Source organism: Cinclus cinclus, chromosome 25, assembly GCF_963662255.1.
Source record: "Cinclus cinclus chromosome 25, bCinCin1.1, whole genome shotgun sequence".
Taxonomy (NCBI): Eukaryota; Metazoa; Chordata; class Aves; order Passeriformes; family Cinclidae; genus Cinclus; species Cinclus cinclus.
The window spans coordinates 2,060,572-2,084,238 of NC_085070.1; the positions used below are offsets into that span (position 1 = coordinate 2,060,572).

At 45.2% G+C, this 23,667-nt stretch overlaps 1 protein-coding gene across 1 annotated transcript in view; it reads left to right on the forward strand.

The window, feature by feature from the left end:
- The first annotated feature begins 732 nt into the window (after window positions 1-732).
- Window positions 733-23,667, forward strand: part of CDON (cell adhesion associated, oncogene regulated) — a 36,147-nt gene continuing 13,212 nt past the window's right edge. Inside the window, exons 1-13 of the mRNA XM_062508608.1 lie at window positions 733-1,254; window positions 3,285-3,557; window positions 5,077-5,223; window positions 5,511-5,654; window positions 6,372-6,659; window positions 8,106-8,375; window positions 9,293-9,631; window positions 13,760-14,049; window positions 15,944-16,118; window positions 18,294-18,422; window positions 19,704-19,910; window positions 20,554-20,735; window positions 21,870-21,975. Of these exons, the coding sequence (XP_062364592.1) occupies window positions 1,179-1,254; window positions 3,285-3,557; window positions 5,077-5,223; window positions 5,511-5,654; window positions 6,372-6,659; window positions 8,106-8,375; window positions 9,293-9,631; window positions 13,760-14,049; window positions 15,944-16,118; window positions 18,294-18,422; window positions 19,704-19,910; window positions 20,554-20,735; window positions 21,870-21,975 (2,626 nt within the window). The 5' untranslated portion in view covers window positions 733-1,178. The remainder of the gene's footprint in view (window positions 1,255-3,284; window positions 3,558-5,076; window positions 5,224-5,510; window positions 5,655-6,371; window positions 6,660-8,105; window positions 8,376-9,292; window positions 9,632-13,759; window positions 14,050-15,943; window positions 16,119-18,293; window positions 18,423-19,703; window positions 19,911-20,553; window positions 20,736-21,869; window positions 21,976-23,667) is intronic.

Below are 23,667 nucleotides of genomic sequence, written 5' to 3' on the forward strand. Positions count from 1 at the left end.
TCCCAGTTATTGTGTGTGTGCTGGATACATGTTTATATACGCAGCTGATAGATGAGTTGTTTAAAGTCTATGTTGAGTGTTATCAGCAGCGGAATTGTATGGCTGGGCTGATAAATGAAGTAATTGTGCTAAATGAGCTCAGATCTTATCCATCATAGCATTACACAAGGCCAGTGGGACATTTACATGAATGACAGTTGTGGATTTATTGTTTTCTTGGAGAAACCAGTGTTTGATTGAGACTCAGCATGTCAGAAACACCCTTCCTGACACTCACCTCTTGTAAGTTTGGTTGCTGGTTCTATGACATAGTTTGTGTTTTGCTGGTTTTAACAATTTATTGTAGTGTCATTTAGGTTGGAAAAGACCTCTGGATCATATTTTAATTTTTTGTTTTGCTGGTTTAATGATGTAGCTTTTATTTTTGATGATGAAAGTGAGATCTCACATAGCTGAATGGTCATGTGTGATATGGCCAAGGAAAGGACTCCTCTTTCTAGAAGCAGCCATGGAGATAAAAGTGGATTTAATGGATGCCTCAAAAGGATATAGGAGAAAGCACCAATTTGTTGGGAATATAAATAAGAACGAGACTAATATTGGTGTTTTTTTCATTGCTATGGTTTGCCTGTAAAGCCCAGCAGAAGCAGCCAGCAGATGACAGCTCTCAGTGAGCCGGTTTAGAGCAATCATGAGCAGTAGCAGCATCGCAGTAGTAGATTCATAGAAACTTGTAAAACAAGTACAGCCTGATGATAGATGGTCAAATGATTATTGTTTGCAAACAATATTATCTCCAATAGATAAGCTGTTTACTTTGGACTCCAGCTCCTCTGGGTGGAACGGAGTCAAATTTATCAAGGCAGAGTGGTTCAATGCAGATGCCTCATGCCCCAGCTGTGGAAAAACTCTTACGTTAAGAATAGTACTTGGAACCACAGTGAAGTTCAGCTCTAACTCACTTTTACAGATGGTTTCTATATTGCAAAGAATATTGGCTGTTTCCTGGTTGTGCTTTTTTTTATTTTTTTTTTTAAACCCCAAACACTTTGTTGTAAGAGAGTTAAAAGAGGAACTCCTGAAGCTCACAGTAGACATGTGCCTGTTTGTTTTGTAGCTGTTTCCGTGCCTCATCTTAGTCTGGAGCTTTGGGCTTTCAATTTGGATAATCTGGCGCTATGCATCCAGCCCCTGGGCACTTCCAGGCACTGCTCCTCATCACTGCCACCAGCCTTGTCACTGTCACCAGCACAGGTAAGGCCTCGCCCAAGCTGGGGACTTGGAGGTTTTGGGGTTGAGCCCAAGCTTTGGAAGAAACAATGCTTGGGAGTGCATTTCAAAGTGGCCAACTGTAATGGATATTGTCAATAAGCTGCTTTTAAGAAAGTGTGGAGCACTGAAACACAGCCTTACACTCAGTATATGACTTTGTTTGTGAAAACTTGGCTCAAGACAAGCACCAGAACATGGAATACTCTGGGTTACATGGGCTTGTTCCTTGGGATCTCCGTGGATTCAGCTGGACGCCGATTCTGCTGCATGCAGTGCATCTTGTGTTCCCAGGGGTCGGGAGGGGTTTGGATTTGCAAGCAGAGAGGGGAATCAGCCCTTTGAAATGTGAAAGCTGATGCGTGGCTGCAGTTGGAACAGCTCTGGTGTTAAAAAAAAGAAGAGGGATGGTTTTAATTGACACATCTGCTCTGTGTAGTCAGCTTGTCTTAACGTAACCACACAAAAAAGAAGCTTTTACTACTTTTAGCACTTCATAGCCAATCGTTATGAGCAAATGGGATAAATTTTATTTTTCAAGCAGTCATAGGAGATAAATTCCAGCTGCAGGGTCACCGCTACCAATTTTGCCTTTTATGCGAAGTGCAGTGTTGGTGTCAGAAGTGAGAGCAGGGGTGAAGATGAAAGTAGCAGTATGATTTCATAGCAATTGGTGGCAAGCGAACAGAAAGGTCAGTGCTTCCCTGTTATCCCTGGAAATTCAAACTGAACTAATAGGAAAAACAGTTTTCTAATTAAAAGCTAAAAATGGACATCTGGAGTCCTGCGAAATGCTTGGATACCATTTTTATGGATTTCATCTTTTTTTGTTAAGTGAAGCCACGCTTTAATTTCCAGTTTTATTTTATGTTTATGCAGATAGTTTATGGTTCAGTTAAAAATATGCAGTTTCTCATCTGAAACTCATAACCAGAGCTGGGATGGACTGACTTGAGAAGAAAAGCATGAACCCAGGGCCCCACCTATAAGAAAACTGTCTCTGACTTGGATGTCATTTAATATCATCTTGACCCATACTATCTGGAATTCCTTAGATCCTTTACAAAATAGAAGTTGTTTTTCCCTGCCAATGTGTCTATTTTTAATTTAGTTTTTTCTCCTAATTTATGTTACTAACAAATTAAGTATCACTGGTGTTAATTGCCTTTTGCTTGCTTCCTTCATGTAAAATCTTTAGTGGAGAATTCAATAGAAAACAAATGGAAATACTTCCCAGTGTTTCATTGGCCAGGATAGGAAAAAATTTCTTCCAACAAGCAGGAATTTTCTTCTGGCAAATAAATGGATTCTCATAACCAAGTTCTGTGGAATTGAACCTTTTATTTATTAGCAGCTCTTCCTGTTTCTGTTCATCTTTACTCAGTAAAGATAATGGATGCCCAATTCATCATCCTGTCCTGATGATGTCCATGTATTTGGAATTAACAAGAGCCTTTGCTGTTCGTCCAGCTTTTTTTATCTGGCTATTTTTAATTAGTTCTGCAGACTCGGAGACGGTTCTGTGTAAATACCTGGCAGGCTCCTGCCATTTCTAGCATTTTACAAGTCACGTCCGGGCCTGCTTCATATGGGACAGATCAGCTACAGCTGCGTGTTCCTGTGCTCCATCTCTTCAGGTGACGGGTGCTGTTTTCCTCTGGATAAATCCAGTGGGATTTCAATTTTTGCTGGCCCTGGCAAGTGTGACACCTCTGCCTTGTGTACACTTGGGGATGTACCTCTCCCTTAGTGCACCTACCTCCATTTAATTGTTGTTACTTCCTTTGTGGGGTTTGAATCTTGACGGCTTCCCAGTGTTTGAGAGTGAGCAGGAATCTCTCCTGAGTTCGCTTTGCCAAGGAAAATGCAGCAATTGCTTGAGTATCACTTGCAACTCGGAGTTTAGAGACCCTTTATGTTGTCTTTCCTACCAGTCAGCACATCGTTCACCTTATCACCTATGTCCATGCAAAATTCTGGTCTCTAACTCAATATATGTATATTTTTCCTTTTAGATTTAACTCCCCATTTTATTTCTGAGCCCTCATCTACTGTCCAGAAGTCTGGTGAACCCATCCAACTCCGCTGCTCTGCTGAGCCCTCCTCAGCTCGCATTTCTTGGCTGTTTAATGGGGAGCCTCTGGACAGCAGGCTGGGAGAAGTGGAAATCCAGTCAGGATCTTTGACAATCGTGTCCCTGAGCCCGGAGATGTGTGGGCACTACCAGTGCGTGGCAAGCAGCAGCGTGGGCGCCGTGCTGAGCCGGCCGGCCACGGTGTCCATGGGCAGTAAGTTCATCTGCATTTCTGTTCTTTGCTCCTTGCCAGTTCTATAGACCTCAGCTGGCTTGTATGATTTGTTCTTCTTTGGCTTTCGGAAAACGCCTAGATCAAAAATGTTCTGGGGTGTACGTACAATACGATGGATTATACACTTCTTGCCTTTTTTTTAATTACATCATCTGAGACCTGCTAGGTGATGCAGCCCTGGAAGAGGTTCCCCAGAAAGCTTGTGGGCCCCCATCCTTGGAGGCTTTTAAAGGCTCAGCTAGACCAAACCATACCTGATGGATTTAGTGTTGGTGTCAGCCTCATTTCGAGTTGAAAGACCTTGAGGGTCTCGTTCAGCAAACACAAATGTTAATCAGTGAAATAATATTCATTTACATGAATTGGCCTGAAAATACAAGATTCCCAAATGCTTCCCTTCACAAAGGATATTTAAAGAGCAGCTGAGCTGCCCCACCATTGCAGAAGTGTGCCTGAGAGCTGAGGAGAAATCTGTGGGAATTGTTGCCTGGGAAATAAGTGGGAGCTGCAGATTTTCATTTTCATTTGATTTGATCAAACCAGCGTTGATGTTCTTCAGGTGGAGCCAGTCTTCTCTCCTCTTAGGGATAGTTTCCCTTCTCTTAGTTGCTATTGTTCTTGTGATCAGTCTTTGCCTTGGTGCTTGATCTGTAAATTATGTGACCTCAAGGGATTTGGAAGAGGAAGGACAATGTCTTCCACATGGAAAGGACTATGAGGTGCTGAGAAGGAAAGTACAATATTCCTTCATGAGCATGATTTGTCTACTTGGGATCTGTGGGCTGTCTGAATCAGGTCTTTGTCAAGCAGGGTTTGAATGATTTCTCTGGAAGGGTACCTCATCTATGGAGCATGTCCAAAATCCCCTTGAGAGGAAAACCTCTTATAAGTGTTTTGGTAAAGTACTGACCCATGGCCAGCCCTTCTCAAGAGAGCTCCAAGGGTGGCCAACACAGAAAAACTTCACAGCCTCAAAGAAGTTTGAACATGGAGGGAGTAGAAGAGCAGCTTTCACACTTCTCTCCTCCTTCGGAGGTTTTGGCAGCACACAGGAAGGTGCTGGGAGCTCTCTGCCTGCCTCATGGCTCTGCTGTGTTCGTTATCATCCCAGAAAGACAATTCCATGTTTTTATGGACAGGCTTCCTGCTGTCAGTGTGAATTGTCTTCTGTAGTGCCCACAGAGCCTGTGAGGAGTCCTGCAGCCTTTCCAGTGTCTTTACTGGCTTTTCTGGGAGCAGTTGAGGAAGGAAATTTTTTTCCTCCTCACTGCTCCCATGTAAAAGCTGGCACTTTTTGTAATAAGGAAGTGGATAAGGAGGGTTTATGCTGTTATGGGCTGCAGGATACACCAGGCCTGTTGATGTGAATGTCTAAAAGCTGCACCAGAGAAGATAATCAGCATGAAACCAACTGTATTCTGAACACAAATACTGAGCTTACTGCCCTGCCCCATTCCCAAACCATGGCTGCTCTTACCCTGTTCCCAACTCTCTCCAGGTTTAGCTGACTTCGATGCTTTGGGGACAGCTGCTGTTGCAGCAGAGGAAGGAGGCACAGCTCTCATCGGGTGCAGGGTGCCAGAAAGTCACCCCAAAGCACAGGTTCGCTTCCAAGTGCGGGGGAAATGGCTGGAACAATCAGCAGGTGAGGTGTTTTGTGCAATATAAGTATCCAGCAAAAGCTTGCCTGGAGTTTTTTCTTTGAACCTAAAGGAAAAAAGTCCTCTGGAAACTTGCAGAACTTCCTGTGCCAATCACTTTATCTAAACGTACCCTTGGAATGAGTCTCCTTTGCATGGTGTTTTCTTTCTGATCCTACATTTAGAATAAATAGGTATAGCTGACAAATTTTTAAAATAAAAAAAAAAAAGGAAGACATATTTTGAAACTAAATTAAATTTAATCCTCTTTTCCCCTTCCCAAATTCTTCAGGCAACTACCTAATTCTTCCATCTGGAAACCTGCAAATTTTGAATGTATCTTTGGAAGACAAGGGTTCCTACAAGTGTGCAGTGTACAACCCAGTTACTCACGACCTCAGAGTAGAACTCACTGGACAGAAGCTCACAGTCACACGTGAGTATTCAGTTCAGCTTTCCAGAATTAATACATCTCAAACAGAAGAAATAACATCCCTAAAGTTTTTAGCAAGGGCCTATCAGTGCCTCCAACACCATGATATGTAAAGTCTCTCCTGCATTCTTTGCACATCCAGTTCTTATTTCCACTCACTGTGGAGCAGATTTGACTGCTTTTCAAATCTCAGTCACCTGTGGAAAGGGAATACTGCTAATACTTCTGTCCCCAAATCTATTTTGGAGCAGGATTTCTGGAAGACAATGTTACAACATCATGCTCAGTCCCAAATGCAGTGTTTGAAATACATGGAGGAGGAGAGAGAATGGGATGGGAGGGTGTGGTTTAAAAGCTGCATGGGTTTCTCCTGCAAGGAAAAGCTAAGAGAATTGGGATTGTTCAGCCTGTAAAATAGAGGGTTTAGGGGTGACCTAATTGTGACCTTCCAGTACCTAAAGGGAGCCTACAAGAAAAATGGAGAGAGGGGGCCTGGAGTGACAGGACAAGGGGGAACGGCTCTGATAGAGAGTGGGTTTACATTAGATATTGGGTGAGGCCCTGTGAGGCTCTCTGCCAAGAGAAGCTGTGTCTGTCCCATCCCTGGAAGTGTTCAAGGCCAGGCTGGACAGGGCTTGGAACAACCCAGCCTAGTGGAAGGTGACCAGAAACCCAAACCATTCTGTGATTCTATTCCACAATCGATTTCCTTTCCTCCAGGCCCTTCTTCAGGTGGCTCCCGCATCCTTCACCCGCTGGCTCCCCAGAGCCTGGCAGTGCCCCGGCACAGCGCCCTGACCCTGGAGTGTGTGGTCAGTGGGTCAGCTCCAGCCCCCATCCGCTGGGTGAAGGACGGCCGGGATGCTCTGAGGAGAGGCAGGTGGAAGCTGCTGCACTCTCACCTGGTGACAGATCGGCTGGAGCCATCGGATGCTGGAAATTACTCCTGCGTGGTGGGAAGTAACTCTGCAACAGTGAAATACGTTAACTATTCGCTTACTGTACTTGGTAAGTGTAAAGGTGGTATCTGCACTACTTCATTAGTGGCTTGTTTGCAGTTTTCTTCTGTCTTCACTCAGTCAGGATTAAAACACAAAGGAGATGAATTTTCTCGTGTTTGGGCTTAGTTGTTCATTGAATCTTATCTAAAGTACAGAGAGTTCTGTAACACTTCTTGCTACCAGCTAAAACTGAGCAAAATGGAGGTGAATTTAGCTAGTTACAAGGTCTTTTAAAGCTGAACAGTCCAATAGGGAACTAACACCTATATTATTTATACTTTTAACCCAATAACCAAACTCCTGTGACCCCCAGTGCAACACTAACTTATATAACCAGGAAATACTACCTGAAATTAGGAAGAACACAGAAAGAAACAACACTCCAAATTCTCCATCTTGTTCCATACTTATTACTATATTCTAAAACCTCAATTTTAAAACCCTTCACCATGTGAAATCACACACTTCTATTTAACTACACACCTGTGACTCTAACTCCATCACTCAAATTTGGAAGCCTTCTCCAAGGCCTCAGGTCAAAAACAGTGTTCTCCAGGGGATCAGTGGCAGAAAGCACAGAAAGCTCAACAATCCCAGGTTTCTGGGATCCAACAGGTAAGAAGTAAAGACATTTTTACATCCAGGCAACAAATGTACCCTTTGTATACCTGCTGGTTCTGCCATCTGCTTCCACATAGCCTTGCATGCTTTCTCAATCTTAAGCATATTAAAATAAAGAATACAGATCTGTTTATAATCATATCCCATCATTTCACCCATTTTAAAATCTGTCACTATTTATCTCCTTGAACCATTTGCAGTCTGAAATAATGAAATAATTGTTATAGTAGTAACAAACTCCAAGGGAAGAACTGATCCTTCTATTTTCCTACAGAGTGTCAGTGTCAGTAACGTGCCAGGGACCAGATTTGCTTCTTTTGAGGTTGTGTGTGAACAAAAAGCTGGTGAGGGAAGGTGATATGTTTGGATGAGAACATAAACAAAAGCAAAAGAAACATAACCGTATATCTGACCTGGTTTTTTTTGGCTGCTAGTTGTTCCTCACCTCGCCTTTCCATTGTAGGAGATTTTCCTGGTATTTGAGTTTTTCTGTGTTCATGGCAGATTTTTCTTTGGGTTTTAAAATTGTGTATGTTGGAGTTACTCAGAAAACAGGGTGTTGATGTGCCGCACACCTCTTTTTTGGGGATGTCACTAATTAATTGTTTTGAAAATACAAGTGTTTTATTTACAAGACTAATGCAAACATGTGGCTGTTGAAATAAAAGGGAGAAACCATTCCAACAAGCCCATGTGTGGGAAGACCAGCTTCGGCCTGTGCAGTTTGTGGTACTTGCTCACCCTTTGGATGTGATAAGCCTGTGTAATGTTTCACAGCAGTTTTTTCAGGACTTATTCTAAGTCATTTATGTAGAATCATTTCCCTTTTCAGAACCTGCCTCACTCTCCAGGGGTCTGAAGGATGAAACCGTGGCCAGCGGAGCGAACGTCCACTTGTGGTGTGATGTTCGTGGCAGCCCCGCTCCCAGCCTCACCTGGGTCCACAATGCTGCTCCTCTCCAGCCCTCCCCACGACATTTCCCCACAGGAAACCACCTGCAGATCTGTGGGGTCACCCTGGAGGACTCTGGCTTGTACCAGTGTGTGGCAAACAATGGGATTGGGTTTGTGCAGTCCACGGGGAGGCTCCATGTCCAGCCAGGTAGGAGCACTTGCAGCCCTCAGTAACTCACATGAAGAATTTATACTTGAAGCTTTATTCTGTTGGGGTGTTTTTTCCCCTAGATTATGTATTAATTTGTTTCTGACCACTAATCTTACAAAGAAGGTGCTTTCAGCTGGATTTGAAGAGACGTAGGGATTTCTGGGGTAGTGTGGCTACTCAGTACTTAAAACCTGGATTATCAGCTGCAATCAAATCAGCTTACGATTGGATTTGATGCGATTTATTCTTAAATAGAGTCAGGATCCTGTTGTGCTGGATGAGCTGGTACTCCTAGTAGCACTGTCTGCTGAGCAGTTAAGCCTGTTCTATAATGAAGTTTACACAACAATCATCAGGTTTGGGGTTAATGCACACTTCCCCTCTATCAGATTGGCAGGATCAGGTACCAGCAGTCTTTTTGACCTCTTTTCTGTCTAAGATACTTTCTAATACCCAGAGAAGTTTATTTCTGCTGGCATAAGGATGCTGGCAAGACTGTTGCTGTCCCTGTTCTCTCCCTGTTGTGCGTAGCTGAAGCTTTGAACCTTCTCTGGACCAGTTATGGTTGGTGTGAGCTGTGCAGAGCCTGGCTGAGCAGAGATTTCGTGGCCTGTGTGTGTGTGGAGTGGACAAAGCCAGTCTTGCCTGTGCTGTGTTCACTGGTAGTCAAGTCTTTGTCATTTAGAGAATTTAAAGTGTGGTTTGAGTGTAGGTTTTTATCAGTCTTCTCTAAGGAAGAGTCTGTGTTGATCTCTTCAGTCTGGAAGGGGAGTCCTGAGATGCTGTGTAGAGAATAATTGTTAAAATGGTTAGAAAGAACCATGTGTGATTTTTTTAAATTGTATTGACTTGTTCTGGCAGTAAGTGTCACATCCCTTAGTAGAATTCGTTCTTTGGTTTGTATTTCCCCCCAGACAAAGACGCTGTCCCCATCATCATCTCTTCCCCAGCCAACACCACCGTGGTGGCTGGCGGGGACGTGACCCTGTCCTGCAATGCCACCGGCCTGCCCGCTCCTCTCATCCGCTGGTACGACAGCAGAGGCCTCTTGATCAGCCAGCACACCCAGGGGCTTCACCCCAAACCACAGAGCCCTCCCTGGGCAGGGCCAGAGCCCCGGTGCCCCCCGGTGCCCCGGCTGGGCTGGGGCTCCCTGCGCCTGCAGAACGTGACCCCCGAGCGCGCCGGCGAGTTCCGCTGCGAGGCCAGCAACGAGCACGGCTCTGCCCTGTCCACAGCCTTCCTCACAGTCGGTAAGATGAAGCCCCAGACTTCCCTCTTGGCTCCCTGATTTAGCTGAGAAACGCCTCAAAATAAATGTGTGGCAGGTGGGTGGGGTGGAGTTTCGGGGAAAAGAAGCAGAGGAGTCTAAATTGTCTTCATGGACCAGTTCCTCCCTCCCACCTTAGGCAAAGGAGGAATGCTGTGTGCATTGCATGGACTTAGCATCTTATATGTGATACAAACTATCTGAGGGTGGTATTTTTTATTTATTTCTTGAAATTGCTACTAGGAAAAGACAGTACTTACGCTAAAGCAAGACGGGAAAGAGCCTTTCCTGGCATTGAAATATTATGTGACATTAATAACACGTTTGAGCTCCCCCAGTTTCCCTTCACAAGAACCGGGATACAGATTTTTAGTTACATGAAGTTACTTAAGTTTCTTAGCTCTTTCAGCACCTTGCATTAGTTAATTTAGCTGAATGCCAGGAAGATTTCAGGTCAGTGGGATTTAATTTGTGGCCCCATATTTAAAGTTCTTTGGTTAGAGCTTAAAACTCCTGTAAATAACATGAAAAGATGCTTAAAGGTTCACTTAGGGGAAAAAAAGAAAGAAGAAACCTCAAGAAAGTGATCCCATCATGTAGTTGTATAAATCAGTTATTTTTGGACCTTGCTGAGTGGAAACATGAAACTAAATATCATCCCAGAATTCAGCCTGTGTTAAAGAGAAAAATCCCTCTGCTTTGCCTCGGAATTTTATGGCAGCAAGTTCAATTTTAATGCTTTGTTTATTAACTTTTATCGGTTTCTAATACGTTGTACTGGCTGCTGATTATGGTACAGAGGGTGGTTAAGGCATTTGGTTTTGATATAAAAGTCCCTGAGGAGTTTCTGGGAGCTGTTAGGGGTTTAGAACAGCTCCCAGCCATGCCAAAGACATGCTCAGACACTCAGCTGTTTAATGAAGAATTCCTGCCAGGTAACACTTCCGAAGCACCTGAATGACTTCAGCTGGGATTCCAGCACATTTCTTCAGTAAAAGGATCAGCTTAAGCACCTCTTAGCCTCAGTACCCAGTCCTGTAATTTGCCTTGTCCCAGCACAGAGTAAGAGAGCCCATTTGGCTGAAAAATATTTTTTTTCCTTCTGCTGGATCTATTCCAGGTTGTGATTCATTGCATGGTCTTACAGCGGGCAGGACAACTTCAGCTGCCATCATAGTGAGAAACCACCAAAATGTAAAATGATGCCTCGAGATCCTGTACCCACGGCCCTCCCTTTTTTAAGTCTTTTTTAGACAGTTGTGGGGTTGGCCTGCATGGCAGGAGCTTTCCAGGGCTACTGAAGACAAGGTTAAATCTCCAAAATAACTTCATCTAATGGAAATTAAGGAGAAAAATACACTGCAGGCAGTCTGAGTAGCAGGAGAGGGAGTGAAAAACACAAGGAGCATTTAGTCTATGCAGGTGGGTGTTTCAGGGGCAAATGGGCTGAAGTTGCTCCCACAGTAACCTTAGAGAAGCTCTGACAAGTCCTAATGTAATTTGAAACACGTGCCAGGTGTGTGTGACCTCACTGATGCGCTGCATTCAGGTTTTCAGAGGGTTTTCCCAGCCTGTGCTGAGGTATTTGGAGAGCTTGCAAGGCAGGGAGGATCTTCTGGCTGTTAAAGAAGCAGGGAAAAAGTGCCTGGGAATGTGAGATAAAATCTGGAGCTGCTGTGCTGCTGCTTCTGCCTGTGGCTGTATCCTGGTCAGGAGGGGAGCAGGAGAACAAGCAAAGGTGCTGTGAAACACAGCAGGTGGGGAAAGTTTCTGCAGGAGGAGAGGCTGAAAAAGTGAGGGTTCTTCCCCTTCAAAATGAGGCAGCTGAAGAGGAGAAACAACAGCAGACAGTAGAGTACTGGGTAGTATGGAATGTGTGCATTGGAGCCTGGCTGGGAGAGTTGGGATGGTTCATCCTGGAGAAGAGAAGGATCTGGGGAGGTCTTAGAGCCCCTTCCCATGCCTAAGAGACCTGGAGAGGTTTTTTGTGCAAGGGCCTGGACTGACAGGATACAGGGAATGGCTTCCCACTGCCAGAGGGCAGTTAGATGGGATATTGGGAAGGAATTCTTCCCTGTGAGGGTGGGGACGCCCTGGCACAGGGTGTCCAGAGAAGCTGTGGCTGCCCCTGGATCCCTGGGAGTGTTCAAGGCCGGGGTGGACAGGTCTTGGAACACCCTGGGATAGAAGGTCAGTGGGGCATAGAACTGCATGGCCTTTAAGGTCCCTTTCAACCCAAATCTTTCTAAGATTCTATGAATACATTTTTTAATGGCCAAATTTGGGACATTCAGTCTTTCTCTAGTTGCTGGTGGGATCAGGATTTTGGGTGCATGCAGCCTTTGGCCCGACTCAGCTCAGTGCTGCTGGTGTTCCCAGTGGGATTGGGAAGTGAGGAAAAATCTCCATGGCTAAGGAGAAAGGGATGGCACTGAGAGCAACAGCCAAAAAAAGTGGCATAATGACACAGCAGCAGAGAGAAGGCTGAAGTGCTGGGTTAAATGGGTAGAAATTATACCAGAAACTTTGCAAAAAGAGCTTATATCTGAATTACTTAATGGGAATTGTTACCCAGGGGTTGTTTCCCAAAGCAAAATTACAACAACCCTGCAGTTGTTGACGACTCCCCTCCTGCAGCAATAAACACAGCGCTGGCTGTGGGTCTGCTGTCACCAGCTGAAACCACAACTCATTCTCCACTCCACTGGAGTGTCCCCAGTGCCAGCAGGTGTCAAACCAAGCTCTGCCCACCCACATCCTCGGGGTCCACCACGCTGCTCAGGGCCTTCCACCTCCTCCCATTTGTTTCCAATATCACGCCCTTCCCACTGCTCCACTGACAGCAGAGATGCCCTTTCTCTCAGGGATTGTTCTGGGAGTGTCTGGCATTTTAAGACCATCTGGGCTTTGGGGACATCCTCCCCATGCTGTTTCTTTCTTTCTGTCTGAATTCTGTGGCATCGCTAAATAAATGAAAAGAAACAAACAAGGAATGCTTGCCGAGAGCGTGTCTTCAATTTGAAAAGAGAACTTTCCTTCCCAGCTTTTTAAAAAGTGGCCAAAAATAGCAGCCACACTTGCTGTTGGTATTTTAATGGAGGTTTGAAGGAATCTGAGTCAGCCAGGCTAACACTGCCTAGGCTTTACATTACCAAGGAATTTGTTTGTTTTGTAAACCAAGTTCCCTTCATTCCCTTCCCCTTCCAGACCCCGGCACGTAACATAAACCTACACAAATCTGAAAGGACGGACAGGGCTTGGAACATCTGGCTGTCCTGCTGCTGCCGTGTGCAGCCTTGAGGAGCTGTGCTGCTTCCAAACCTTGCTTTAAGTACTGATGTTTTCTAGTCCTGCATAATCTCAGATGTCCAACCTGCCATCCTTTTCCTGCCTGGGATTCTGACGAGCCCTGCATCAGCCAAACAGGGCTTGCTTTTTTTTGTCTTCTGGCCTCTTTTAGACTACTGATACTGTATAGATTTCTTTTTCATGCCAGCAAAAGTAAATAGGATGGAGGAGGCTGGAGAAAGTTTTCTAGAAATGCATTGGTATTAAATTGCATGTAGATCTTCCTGTAAACTGAGTTTATTCTCAGCATAAATTTTCAAATGAAGTAGTTGAGTTGTGCAGCTTTCAAAGCTTCTCTAAATTACAGCTAAAACCTCAGAAACTGGGGTAGGAGAATGTCCTCTTGTGTGCATGCCAGTGCAGGCCATGAAAAGTTCCTTGTACAACGGCGTACAAATTACTCTGTTTGTCTCACAAATTTAGCTATATACTTACTTATTTCTTTTAACATGCATTGCCATGACTTAATTTAGTGGAGATACGGTCAAACTGTACCTGTAGACCTTGAGTTTCAGGTTTTCTGTCTTTGCTACTGCGAAAAAAACACCAAACCAAATAAAACAAACCGAACCCCACTGCTGTGCCCTGAAAAAACACCCAGGCCGCAGTTTGGCACCAGGCTCAGACCTGTGTGGGCACCTCTGGACCTGGCGTTTTGCAGCAGGGCTTGTTTGGAAATGTCACCGTGAAATGATTTAGCGTCCCCTCGGCGCGGGGCGAACGTACGTCACGGTGGGGATGTAACCAGACCCTCCCTTTGCAGTTCCTTCAGCAACTGGCACGGGAGCAGGACAAACAGCTCCTCTGGAGCTCGTCCAGAGCGACGAGAGCGGCGGTGTTGGTGCAGAAATGGCATTTCCAAGCTTGCCTCCAACGAAATCTCCTCAGGACGCAGCAGCCGTGGACAAAGCGCCGAGCGCGGCCGCCCCTCCCGAGGCCCCCATCATCCTGAGCCCCCCGCAGACACCCAAGCCGGACAGCTACAGCCTGGTGTGGCGGCCAGGCCGTGCTGGGGGCCTGCCCATCAACGCCTACTTTGTCAAATACCGCAAGGTACCGTCCCCAGCCGTCCCCAGGCGCCGTCCTGTGGGTCCCCCAAGCTACCAGCAGTGCTGGTGTTAACCAGGACATGGCAGAACACAGCCTGTAGGTGAAGCACAGCGTTCCTGTGCCCACACAGCTTGTTTGAGGGGTGGCTGATGTTGTCACCGATACACTGCTCTGGCTAGTTTTAAGTGAGTTTTATCCAGGCTTTTCTGTCCTTTACAATGTCATTATGGAGAACGGGGCTCCAGGGCGTTTTGTGTGCAGTCAGGGGGGTTAAAAATGCATTTAAATGTGAGCCAGCTTGAATCTGTGTGTGAGAGCAGAAGGGAAGCTGAGTTTTATCTTAGTACATCGCCGAGTTTGCTGCTCTGGATCCCAAAGGGACTCAATTAAACTGAAGCGATCAAATATGAAAGTGAACTGAAATTTGCAGGGCCGTGCCTACTGTGGCATTGAAAGTGAAGTGTCAACAGCGAGCTCTTTTGTTAAACATCACGTGGTGGGATTCCTGGGGTCTCTTGTGCAGAGCCAGGGGCTGGACTCCGTGACCCTTGTGGGCCAATTTCAGCTCAGAAGGTTCTGTGATTCTAAAATCAGAACCAAGCAATGTTTGCATCTGTTCTTCCGAGCAAACCAGTTTTCTGTGTGGCAAAGCTGTTTGATTTATTTTTCATAAGCTTTTTAATCCTCTACATCCTGATCTTGTCTTAGCCTGGAGGGAATGCTTAGATTTTTGACCTGTTGGTTCCTGAAAACCAAGTGCCAGAGTTTGTTGGTGATAATTTCTCATCCAAAGGCAGTTGGTTCACATAAGCCCTGGAAGCTCTGAATGCTTTTTTGACCTTTTTGACGCTCTCCCTTGTCTCACACCAATCCTTTCCACTTTAAATGTGCTCACTCATGCGTTTCTTAGGAGTAAATTTATCCTGGTTTTTAGGGTGGTGCTCTGTGTCATTAAATTATTTTATTGATTTCCCTCTTTAATAGAGGGGGAATAAAAGCCTTGGAGTGGTTGCTGTAGAAGAAAATAGTTGAACAAAGACCTCTGGCATAACCTTTGATAATCCACAGCATTTAGATCTGCCTCCAATGTTTTATTAAAGTCTTATATTGTTTAGTAGTTTATTTTTGGTGGAATCTTTGTCTTTTCCTTTGGGATTTGGGGTAATGTTTTCCTGCAAAGGTCAAACATTAAGAGACTACCCAGAATGTCTTTGGAGCTGGTGGTTTCACTGCGAAGTTTAAAAGTGTTTTTGGTTTAAAAAAAAGGAAACGTGCGTTGATAAACCCAAAACTTTGGTCTCCCTGCTTTTTTCCCATCCAGAAAGAGTAACTGAGATACTTTTTATTGCCCATTTTAGCCAATAAATATTTTAAAATGCTGAAGTATAGGGAAAGATGGGCTGTTACAGGTAAAGTCTCCTTCTCATTAGGGTATTGGGTCCAACCCTTTAGTAGCACACAGCTGAAGGCTGACTGAAGGCTGACTGAAGGCTGACTGAAGGCTTGAAAACCATTTGGGCTCTTGTAGTTTCAACCACAAGTGAAAATGAAAAAAAAAATAGTCAAAACCGACTGTGTGTATGTGCATGGAGAGGGAAAATAAGTTTCTCCAAGGAGTGCTGTGAAAATGGGTGCAAAGCTGCTGATTAGTAGTAGAAGCAGGTGGAGACAAACCATAGGTAAATGTAGGAGAACAGTTTTGGTGAGGGGCAGAGGTCCTTTGGGGTGTGAGCAGTGCCTGGTTCCAAGCATGCTGTGCTGACAGTCTCTCCCTGTGTGCAGCTGGATACTAACCACAGGTAAATGTAGAAGTTTTGGTGAGGGGCAGAGGTCCTTTGGGGTGTGAGCAGTGCCTGTTTCTGAGCATGCTGTGCTGACAGTCTCTCCCTGTGTGCAGCTGGAGGATGGTGTGAGCCCGGCAGGCAGCTGGCACACAGTGAGAGTGCCTGGCAGTGAGAACGAGCTGCGCCTCACCGAGCTGGAGCCCTCCAGCCTCTATGAAGTGCTGATGGTGGCCAGGAGTGCTGCTGGCGAGGGCCAGCCGGCCATGCTGACGTTCCGCACCAGCAAGGGTAGGTGCAGCACAATGTGCCCTGTGTCCTGGCCTTCCAGAGACATTTATTTAATGACATCAGTCATTTAATGGCATCTGCTAAGCCATATGTGAAATATTCTGCAATTTATTTGCTGAAGAACAGCCTCTAATAGCTAAAATCGCTGTAGGGCAAACTTCCCTGAGTGTGAGGCTGTTGGTAAGTAGAAACTATTAAAAGCTTGATAATATTATTTTTAGGGTGGTTGTTAAGATTTGTACTGTGAGGTTTCTCTTGCTTTAAGGAGCAAAGTCAGGAGCAGCCTGTCCTTGCTGACATTTTTAATCACAGAAGAAACTGCACCATAGAGTTTTCATGTATCAACAAAGCTGTTCCTGGTTTGCTTTGCAGACCCCTCAGTGACAATCTCTGCTGACCACGAGCCAGCTGTTCTGATAGTTTTGTGCAGACAGCAACAAGCACAACATTCCTAAACAGAGCATTTTTTCTTTCAAGCTTGGACACTGGTGCCTGTGATCTTTAGCACACAAACAAGTAGATGTTTTTTGTATTACTGTCCAATGGTTTTTAAGTGACAGAGGGCAGGGTTAGATGGGATATTTGGAATAAATTCTTCCCTGTGAGGGTGGTGAGGCCTGGCACAGGGTGCCCAGAGAAGCTGTGGCTGTCCTCTCCCTGGAAGTGTCCAAGGCCAGGTTGGATGGGGATTGGAACAACCTGGGATAGTGGAAGGTGTCCCTGCCCAGGGAAAGGGGTGGACCAAGATGAGCTTAAAGGTTCCTTCTGACTCAAGCCCTTCTGGAATTCTATGAAGGACAGGATAGCTTAAATTGTTTTTTGAGGATTTAATGTCTTCAGGAATTTTGTGAAACATATCCTTTGCCCTATCCATCCTTATAATCAATCTGTCAATGAACAGATACAAAACTGATGGCCCCCAACCTCTGAAAATCTCCCCCCCCTCTGAAAAAACAACTCCCTAATTGTGAACTACGTGCCCCAGCCCCAAACATCTCTGCCTGATGAAATTTTGGTCCCTTCCAGGCACCTGCCTAACAACTTAAACAATCTCTGACCTACCACTCACCCTACATGGCCCAGCAGACACAGCCCCAGCCTGCACTACCCTTGCCCAGACACAGAAATGTTCAGTATGGATGATTGGTCTCTCACCTACTCTAAAGGGAGCCTCATCCTCTATCAGCCCCCTGGATGAGGATTCTACTATGGCTCCTACTTACACAAAGAAACCTCTAACGCAGGAGTTAACTTCTCCTGTGTCACAAACCTTCATAGGTTGTGTCCTGCCATGAGGCCAAACATCATTTTGAGAGGCCACCCATCCCCAGCCTGTTCTCAGCCATCCCCTTCCTTGCACAGACCCTTAGAGGATGAGTCTGAGGAGGATTCTCTGTAGAAAACCCCACACCTGATTTTTTGCACTACACCTTCTCCCTTTGTCATCACAGGTGCACATTCCTCCACCCCACCTTCCTCCACGAGTCAGGTTCTAACAACCCCCAGGGTATTGTATCAAACTGTGGCAAAATCCCATTCCACCCATATTTTCCCATAAAAGACATCCTAGTGTTCATACTCATGTTTCTCCTTCTACTAACCCACCCAGCTTATTGGGGGGCTGAGAAAACTTCACACCAGCAAAGCCACTTGTCACAGCCTATCATATTAAACCCAGATGATGATTCCTCTTCACTGTCCTGTGGTCAGTCCCTGGCAAGCTCAGAGGAGTCAGTACTGCCACCCCTACCCCACTCCATACTGTCCTGCCACCCCTACTGCCACAGGTCAAAAGCCCTCTCAGCCTGGTGTACTGGCTCCAGTTGCTTCCACAGCATTTTTACTCCTTCTCTAGACATGGATTCCAGTGTGTAATTTCCCCCACCTGGTGATGTTGTGATGAGCAGGCTTGCCAACACAGGCAGGAGCTGGTGGCATCACTGCTAAGCACTGTGGATGTCAGTACTGCAAATGGACAGTCACTCGTTCACAGCCAAGTGCCTGGGTGGGAAATCTCTCTTGCTCTCCCAGAGAAACTCCCTGGTTGCTATCCTGACTGTTCAGCTTGGGATTTGGAGCCAGGGCAGCACAATTAACCTTGTTGAGTGAGCACTGACAAACAGCATTTCCTTTTGCGTGCCTTACACTGATGTACTATCTGTCAAATCTTCTTAGAAAGAACATCATCTTCAAAAAACACGCAGGCTCCGTCTCCACCCGTAGGAATCCCCAAACATCCCATTGTTCCTGAAGGCACAAATAATTTCGGTGTCGTCCTTCCGGACCTGTCTCGCCACAGTGGAGGTAGGAGTGTGGATGGTTTGTGATTCAGGCAGTAAAAGTTGTGTTGCAAAGAGCTGCATTTAACCTGAGTTAACCCGTGTTTATTACTGTGCCAGGTGTTTGTATTGCCTTCTCTATTTTCTGTTTATTTGGAGGTTACTCTGTTAAATAAGATATTCCCAAGGATGCTCAAAAAACAAGAGAATTTTCGGTTACAACTCATATTCTTATGGCTCAATTTTAAACCTGTGGTTTCTTTTTGCTAAATACTCTAGTTTTCTCTTTCCTTCCACTGAGAAAGAGCCAGAGGAAGAGGAAATGGGAAATGGCTGTGTCATAGCTTTAAGTTCTCAAAGTGTGTGGTATCTGTTCTGAATGTTCTCCTGTGGCTTCCCAGGGACAGGCTTATTTCTGATGGTGAGGAGATATAAGCACTTCCCAGTAGATATGATGTTTGGCCTGATTTCCAGTGAAAAGAGCATGTTTATAGTCCTTTTTCTCACCCCTCCTTCCCCCAGCCTTTGAACTCCTTGGCCTGGCTCAGGCAGATTTACTCAGGGGCTGAGATCTCAAAGGTGTCTAAAATTTGGGGTAAAGCCAAAGGTGAGTGGAGAGGTTTAATAACACAGGCAAGGATCTGAGCTTGTGGCCGCAATGAATGTCAGAGGAGGCACACAAGGGCCTTACTTGTGCCTGGCTGCCAATGCTCAGCTGCTTCATGCCCCAGAGCTGCCAGCCTGCTCCTCCTTGCCTCCACTCCTCAGCACCAGCTCATGTTCATGAATACAAGCTGGTTTAGTAAAGCCTCACAGCTCTTACAACCAGGTTTACTAACACCCCTCTTTCCCTTCTCTCTGCCCCACTGCTGCCTGTAACTCCAGTGAGTTCCGTAAGTACATCCTGGTGCATGCTTTGTTCTCTCTTCCTATTCGTTTCTCCAGCGCTCATTAATGCAGATGGGTTGAAGTTTCATTGGGTCTGGAGGGATTTTGGGGGCTTGAAAATAATAACCATGTTTTTCCTGTTCACTTAGTGTATGTGTCTGTTTTTATGTAGAAATGGTTGGAGTGGTGCAATACCATATAATTTTTTAATATTATATTGATAAGATAATCAATTCCTCTGTTGTCTGCTCATCATCCTTTTCAGCAGAGCAAGGGCAGTGGTGATTTCAGGAGGATTTAATACTCTCCTTGTTAATATGTGAAATCCAACACAATCATCAGCAACAAGTCTAATCTCTTAGTGAAAATTAAGTCTCAGCTGATTCTAATCCTCTTGTAACCGAATTTCCCCTTCCAGTTCCAGAAGCTCCTGACCGACCCACGATATCCACGGCATCAGAATCGTCCGTCTACGTCACGTGGATCCCCCGTGCCAACGGGGGCTCCCCCATCACTGCTTTCAAAGTGGAGTACAAACGTCTGGGGCGCAACAGCGACTGGCTCGTGGCAGCTGGCAACATCTCTCCCTCCAAGCTGTCTGTGGAAGTTCGGAACTTGGAGCCAGGTATCAGAAATGATATTTCATTTCTGCAGGTTTTATTCGTTTTAACTTCTGCTTGGATTACCCCGTTTCTGCTCGATTAGGTTTGGGTTTTGTGTATGGCCTAGGAGCTCGTTACATGAATTCAAGTTGATTTCTGGCTTTCCAAGTGGAAAAAAACCCTACCATAATTTAATATTTGTTCATGTGGAGAGGAGGGTTGTGTATCACTGCTATTTTTAACTTAATTGTCCTTCTAGTGAAAACTCAGAATGTAGAGAAAAATGCATTAGTGGAAAAATGTCTGTTCTGACTTCTTCCAGCGCCCAGCCCTGAAAACTCAGGCAAAAAGCACAAGAGAAGATGGAGTGGATGGTGATAGGGATCCTTTGAAGCATCTTCTCAGTGCCCACCAGTTTAGGGACTTCCTGAGCTAATGGAGTTATTTCCATCTGTGTGTACAATAGCCTTTCCTTGAGGATTTTCCTTGGGTGACTTCTAGAAGCTGTTTATATCTCCCCATCAGTCCGTGACACGGACTCCTGTCCTTTTCTAACTGGACGTTGTGCAAAAACTACTTCCTAATCTGTTTAGTCTCCCCTCGAATCTTCTTCCCAGCGCCTGTTTTGCTACAAGTGTTTCCTTCTTCCCCTCTTTCCCTTAAAAGGAGAAATGTACAGGTTCCGAGTGATCGCGGTGAACAACTACGGCGAGAGCCCGCGGAGCGCGGCGTCGCGCCCGTACCAGGTGGCCGGATTCAGCGGGCGCTTCTCCAGCCGGCCCATCGCCGGCCCGCACATCGCCTACACCGAGGCTGTCAGCGACACCCAGATCATGCTGAAGTGGACGGTGGGTACCACAGTCTGCTCTTCCTGCAGTTCCTACTGCAGAGTTGAGGATTGAGAGCTGTTTGCAGAGTGGTGAGTGGGGGGTTTTCCTCCCCGCAAGACCTGGGGTTGGCCATGTTCCCAGGATGGGGCTGAGGCACTTCATGTCCATATAACTGGTGCAGTTAATGGGACTCGTGCCTCTCTCCTTTGTCCCCATTTCCAGACCCTTTTTCCCTGTCAGTTGTCTGTTGCCTTTTGCACCGTCTCCCAGCTTCCCCCCACCCCACTCCCCTCCCAGCTCTCAGAGACCCCACGCACCCCTCCTCAGGTTACGCCAGATGTGCCCAACTGGCAGCTCCAGTGAGAGGCTGCAGCCGCCCCAGTGCACCTGCTCTGGCACAGACATATCAGAGGCACCAGTGGGCTTAACTCTGTCCCAAGCCCTGTTCATGCCATGAGTTGTGAGTGAGCTGGCTCTGTTTCCTGCAACTCCTGCTGCTTTTGTCAATCCAGGCTGGGGTGGCTGGGAGTGTGTTTCAAACCCACTGTCTTCCCTCATATCCAGTGGAGGTTTCATGTTGGAGAAACATTTTCCTTTCCTCTGTTACCTCGTCTATTGTAAACAAGTACTTTAAAGTCCTTATTGAAACCCACAGAAATTCTTTGCTCTTGTTTTGAAATCTAACCCCCTGGTATACTTTGGAGGATTTAATGTGTAGAGTTCCCAGTGTTAGTTTGCTCAGCTAGCTCAGCCTTAAGAGATGTTAAGGATAATAAACTTAAAATAACCTCTGGTTCCTCAGGAGGCTGCATAACTTAAAGTAAAAGATTCTTGAGCTGATTTTTAGAGTGACCTTAACTCTTTCTGAAGAGTTTTATGGTTTTAACTTTTCCATTTCCATTAGTCATGCAGCTTTTCAGGCTCTGCATGGTCAAACCCTAACTGAGGGCTTGGGAAGTGAAGCAGGAGGAAAGTGTCAGCCCAAGCTCAGTCTCTTGTCCTCATCCTACTCTCTGTGTACTCCTGGGAGTTCAGTCACCTTTGCTTACACAACCTTATTAAAAATATTCATATTTGCAGAGTGATGACAACTCAGCAGGACTCAGTTAAAACTTTTCTCCTCTCATGCAGACTCTTAAAATTCCTTTGCAGTACATCACATCGAGCAACAACAACACTCCCATCCAAGGGTTTTACATCTATTACCGGCCCACGGACAGCGACAACGACAGCGACTACAAGCGCGATATCGTGGACGGTACGGTGCGGGGCACGTGTGCTTGGAAAAGGGGAAGGACACCCTGTAGCCATGTTGGCTGTGTTTATATGAAATCTAAACTGCTTTTCCCAAGCAGTCTTTATAATATATCTCACACAAGGAGCTATCTCAACTCCCTAATGTCGGGTTTTGCCCACACGTGAGCTGGTTTCTTCCTTCTGAAGCCTCTTTGACATGGAAGCTTGAGAACTAAATACTGGGTTAAATCTGGCTTGTTACACAGCTGCAAATCCTTAATGAAGGTCTATTTAAACTGGTGTAGCTTCAAGTTGTATAAAGAGAAAGCAGTGTAAATGAGGTTTAACCCAGGATAAAAACATCTGGGTTAAAGACTGTACTAACAACTAGCTGGCTTTTAAAATTATTTACTCCAGCATGGACTTTCTAAGCTGGTAGTACCTTGTGTGTAATTGCCCTTCTCTCACCTCGCCTAATCACTTCTGCTATAAGGAAGTTGCTTTTAGCCTCAAGTGCTGTAGCACTCTGCAAATGCAAGTATGTTTGTGCTTCATTTTGCCTTTTAATCAAGCTATTTTTTTCCCCTGTGCATATTAGATCATCATTTTCCTGGAAGAAGTTATTAGATAATGTCTATATTAGTCCAGAAGTGGAAAACCCTTTAAAAAATATTTAATGTCCTTATTGCTCAGGCTGAGCAAACGCAGTGATCTCATTCTGGCCCAATGACGTTAATTATTTTTTTCCCCCTCATTTATTCAGTTACAAGAGGAATGGACCTTTATTTCGAAAATTTTCCCCGGCCAGACAATACTGCACATAGTACTTTGATGCATGACATAAGCTTTTGCACACTATAAAGCTATTAAAGATCCAGAGTTTGAGCTCAGAGGCTTTAAAGAACCTTATGCTGGCTGCACCTTCATCTGCAAATGTATTTTAGCCTTTGCTAGACAGAACTCATGTGTTTATAAATCTTATACACTGAGCAGTTAGTTGTTTAAGTGGGCTCCACTGTGCTGTGAAATTAGCTTGTTTCGGGTTTTTTTCCGAGCCTGTGTGTATTGAACTCTTTGTGGCAGTCTGAAACCATTAGCAGCTGCTCTCCTCTGCCAGAGCCTGCAACAGAAATCATTTGGTGGAAGGATTTAAACTTCAACTTTGCTTTACTGTACTCCCCTAAATTAGCTTTTCAGGAGGGGAAAAAAAAGAGAGAACTATTTTCAATTAAGTTGTGATTGGAAGCACTTGATGTGAAATATGTAGAGGAACATGTGATTTAAGGTATTTTTGCCATAAATCACTTGCTCTTCACTTTTTTCCCCTCTGTTACCTTTGAATTAATCTGGTTTTTGGCAGGGAATTTTATCTTGAAATGACTGCACGAGTTGTGGAAAAAGTGTTGTGATGCCTGTGCTAGCTAAGTGCTTGCCGCAGGCTTTCCTCACCGCTTCCTGTTAAGTCTTGTCTTTCGAGACATTCAAAACTCGGCAGAAACCTCTTTTTTTATTCTTCTTTTTTCCTTATGAATGCTGCTACAGGCAAAATCAGATTTTATTTGAAGGAAAAAAAAAAAACAAGCAAAAAGCTTGACTCGGATGGCTCCTCGGTATCTCTCAGCCTCTTTAAGCAAAAGCAAAAAAAAAAAAAAAAAAATCACCCCTCTTGCAGTGATTCCTGCATTTCTGTGTTTCTGGTATGAATTTCTCTGTT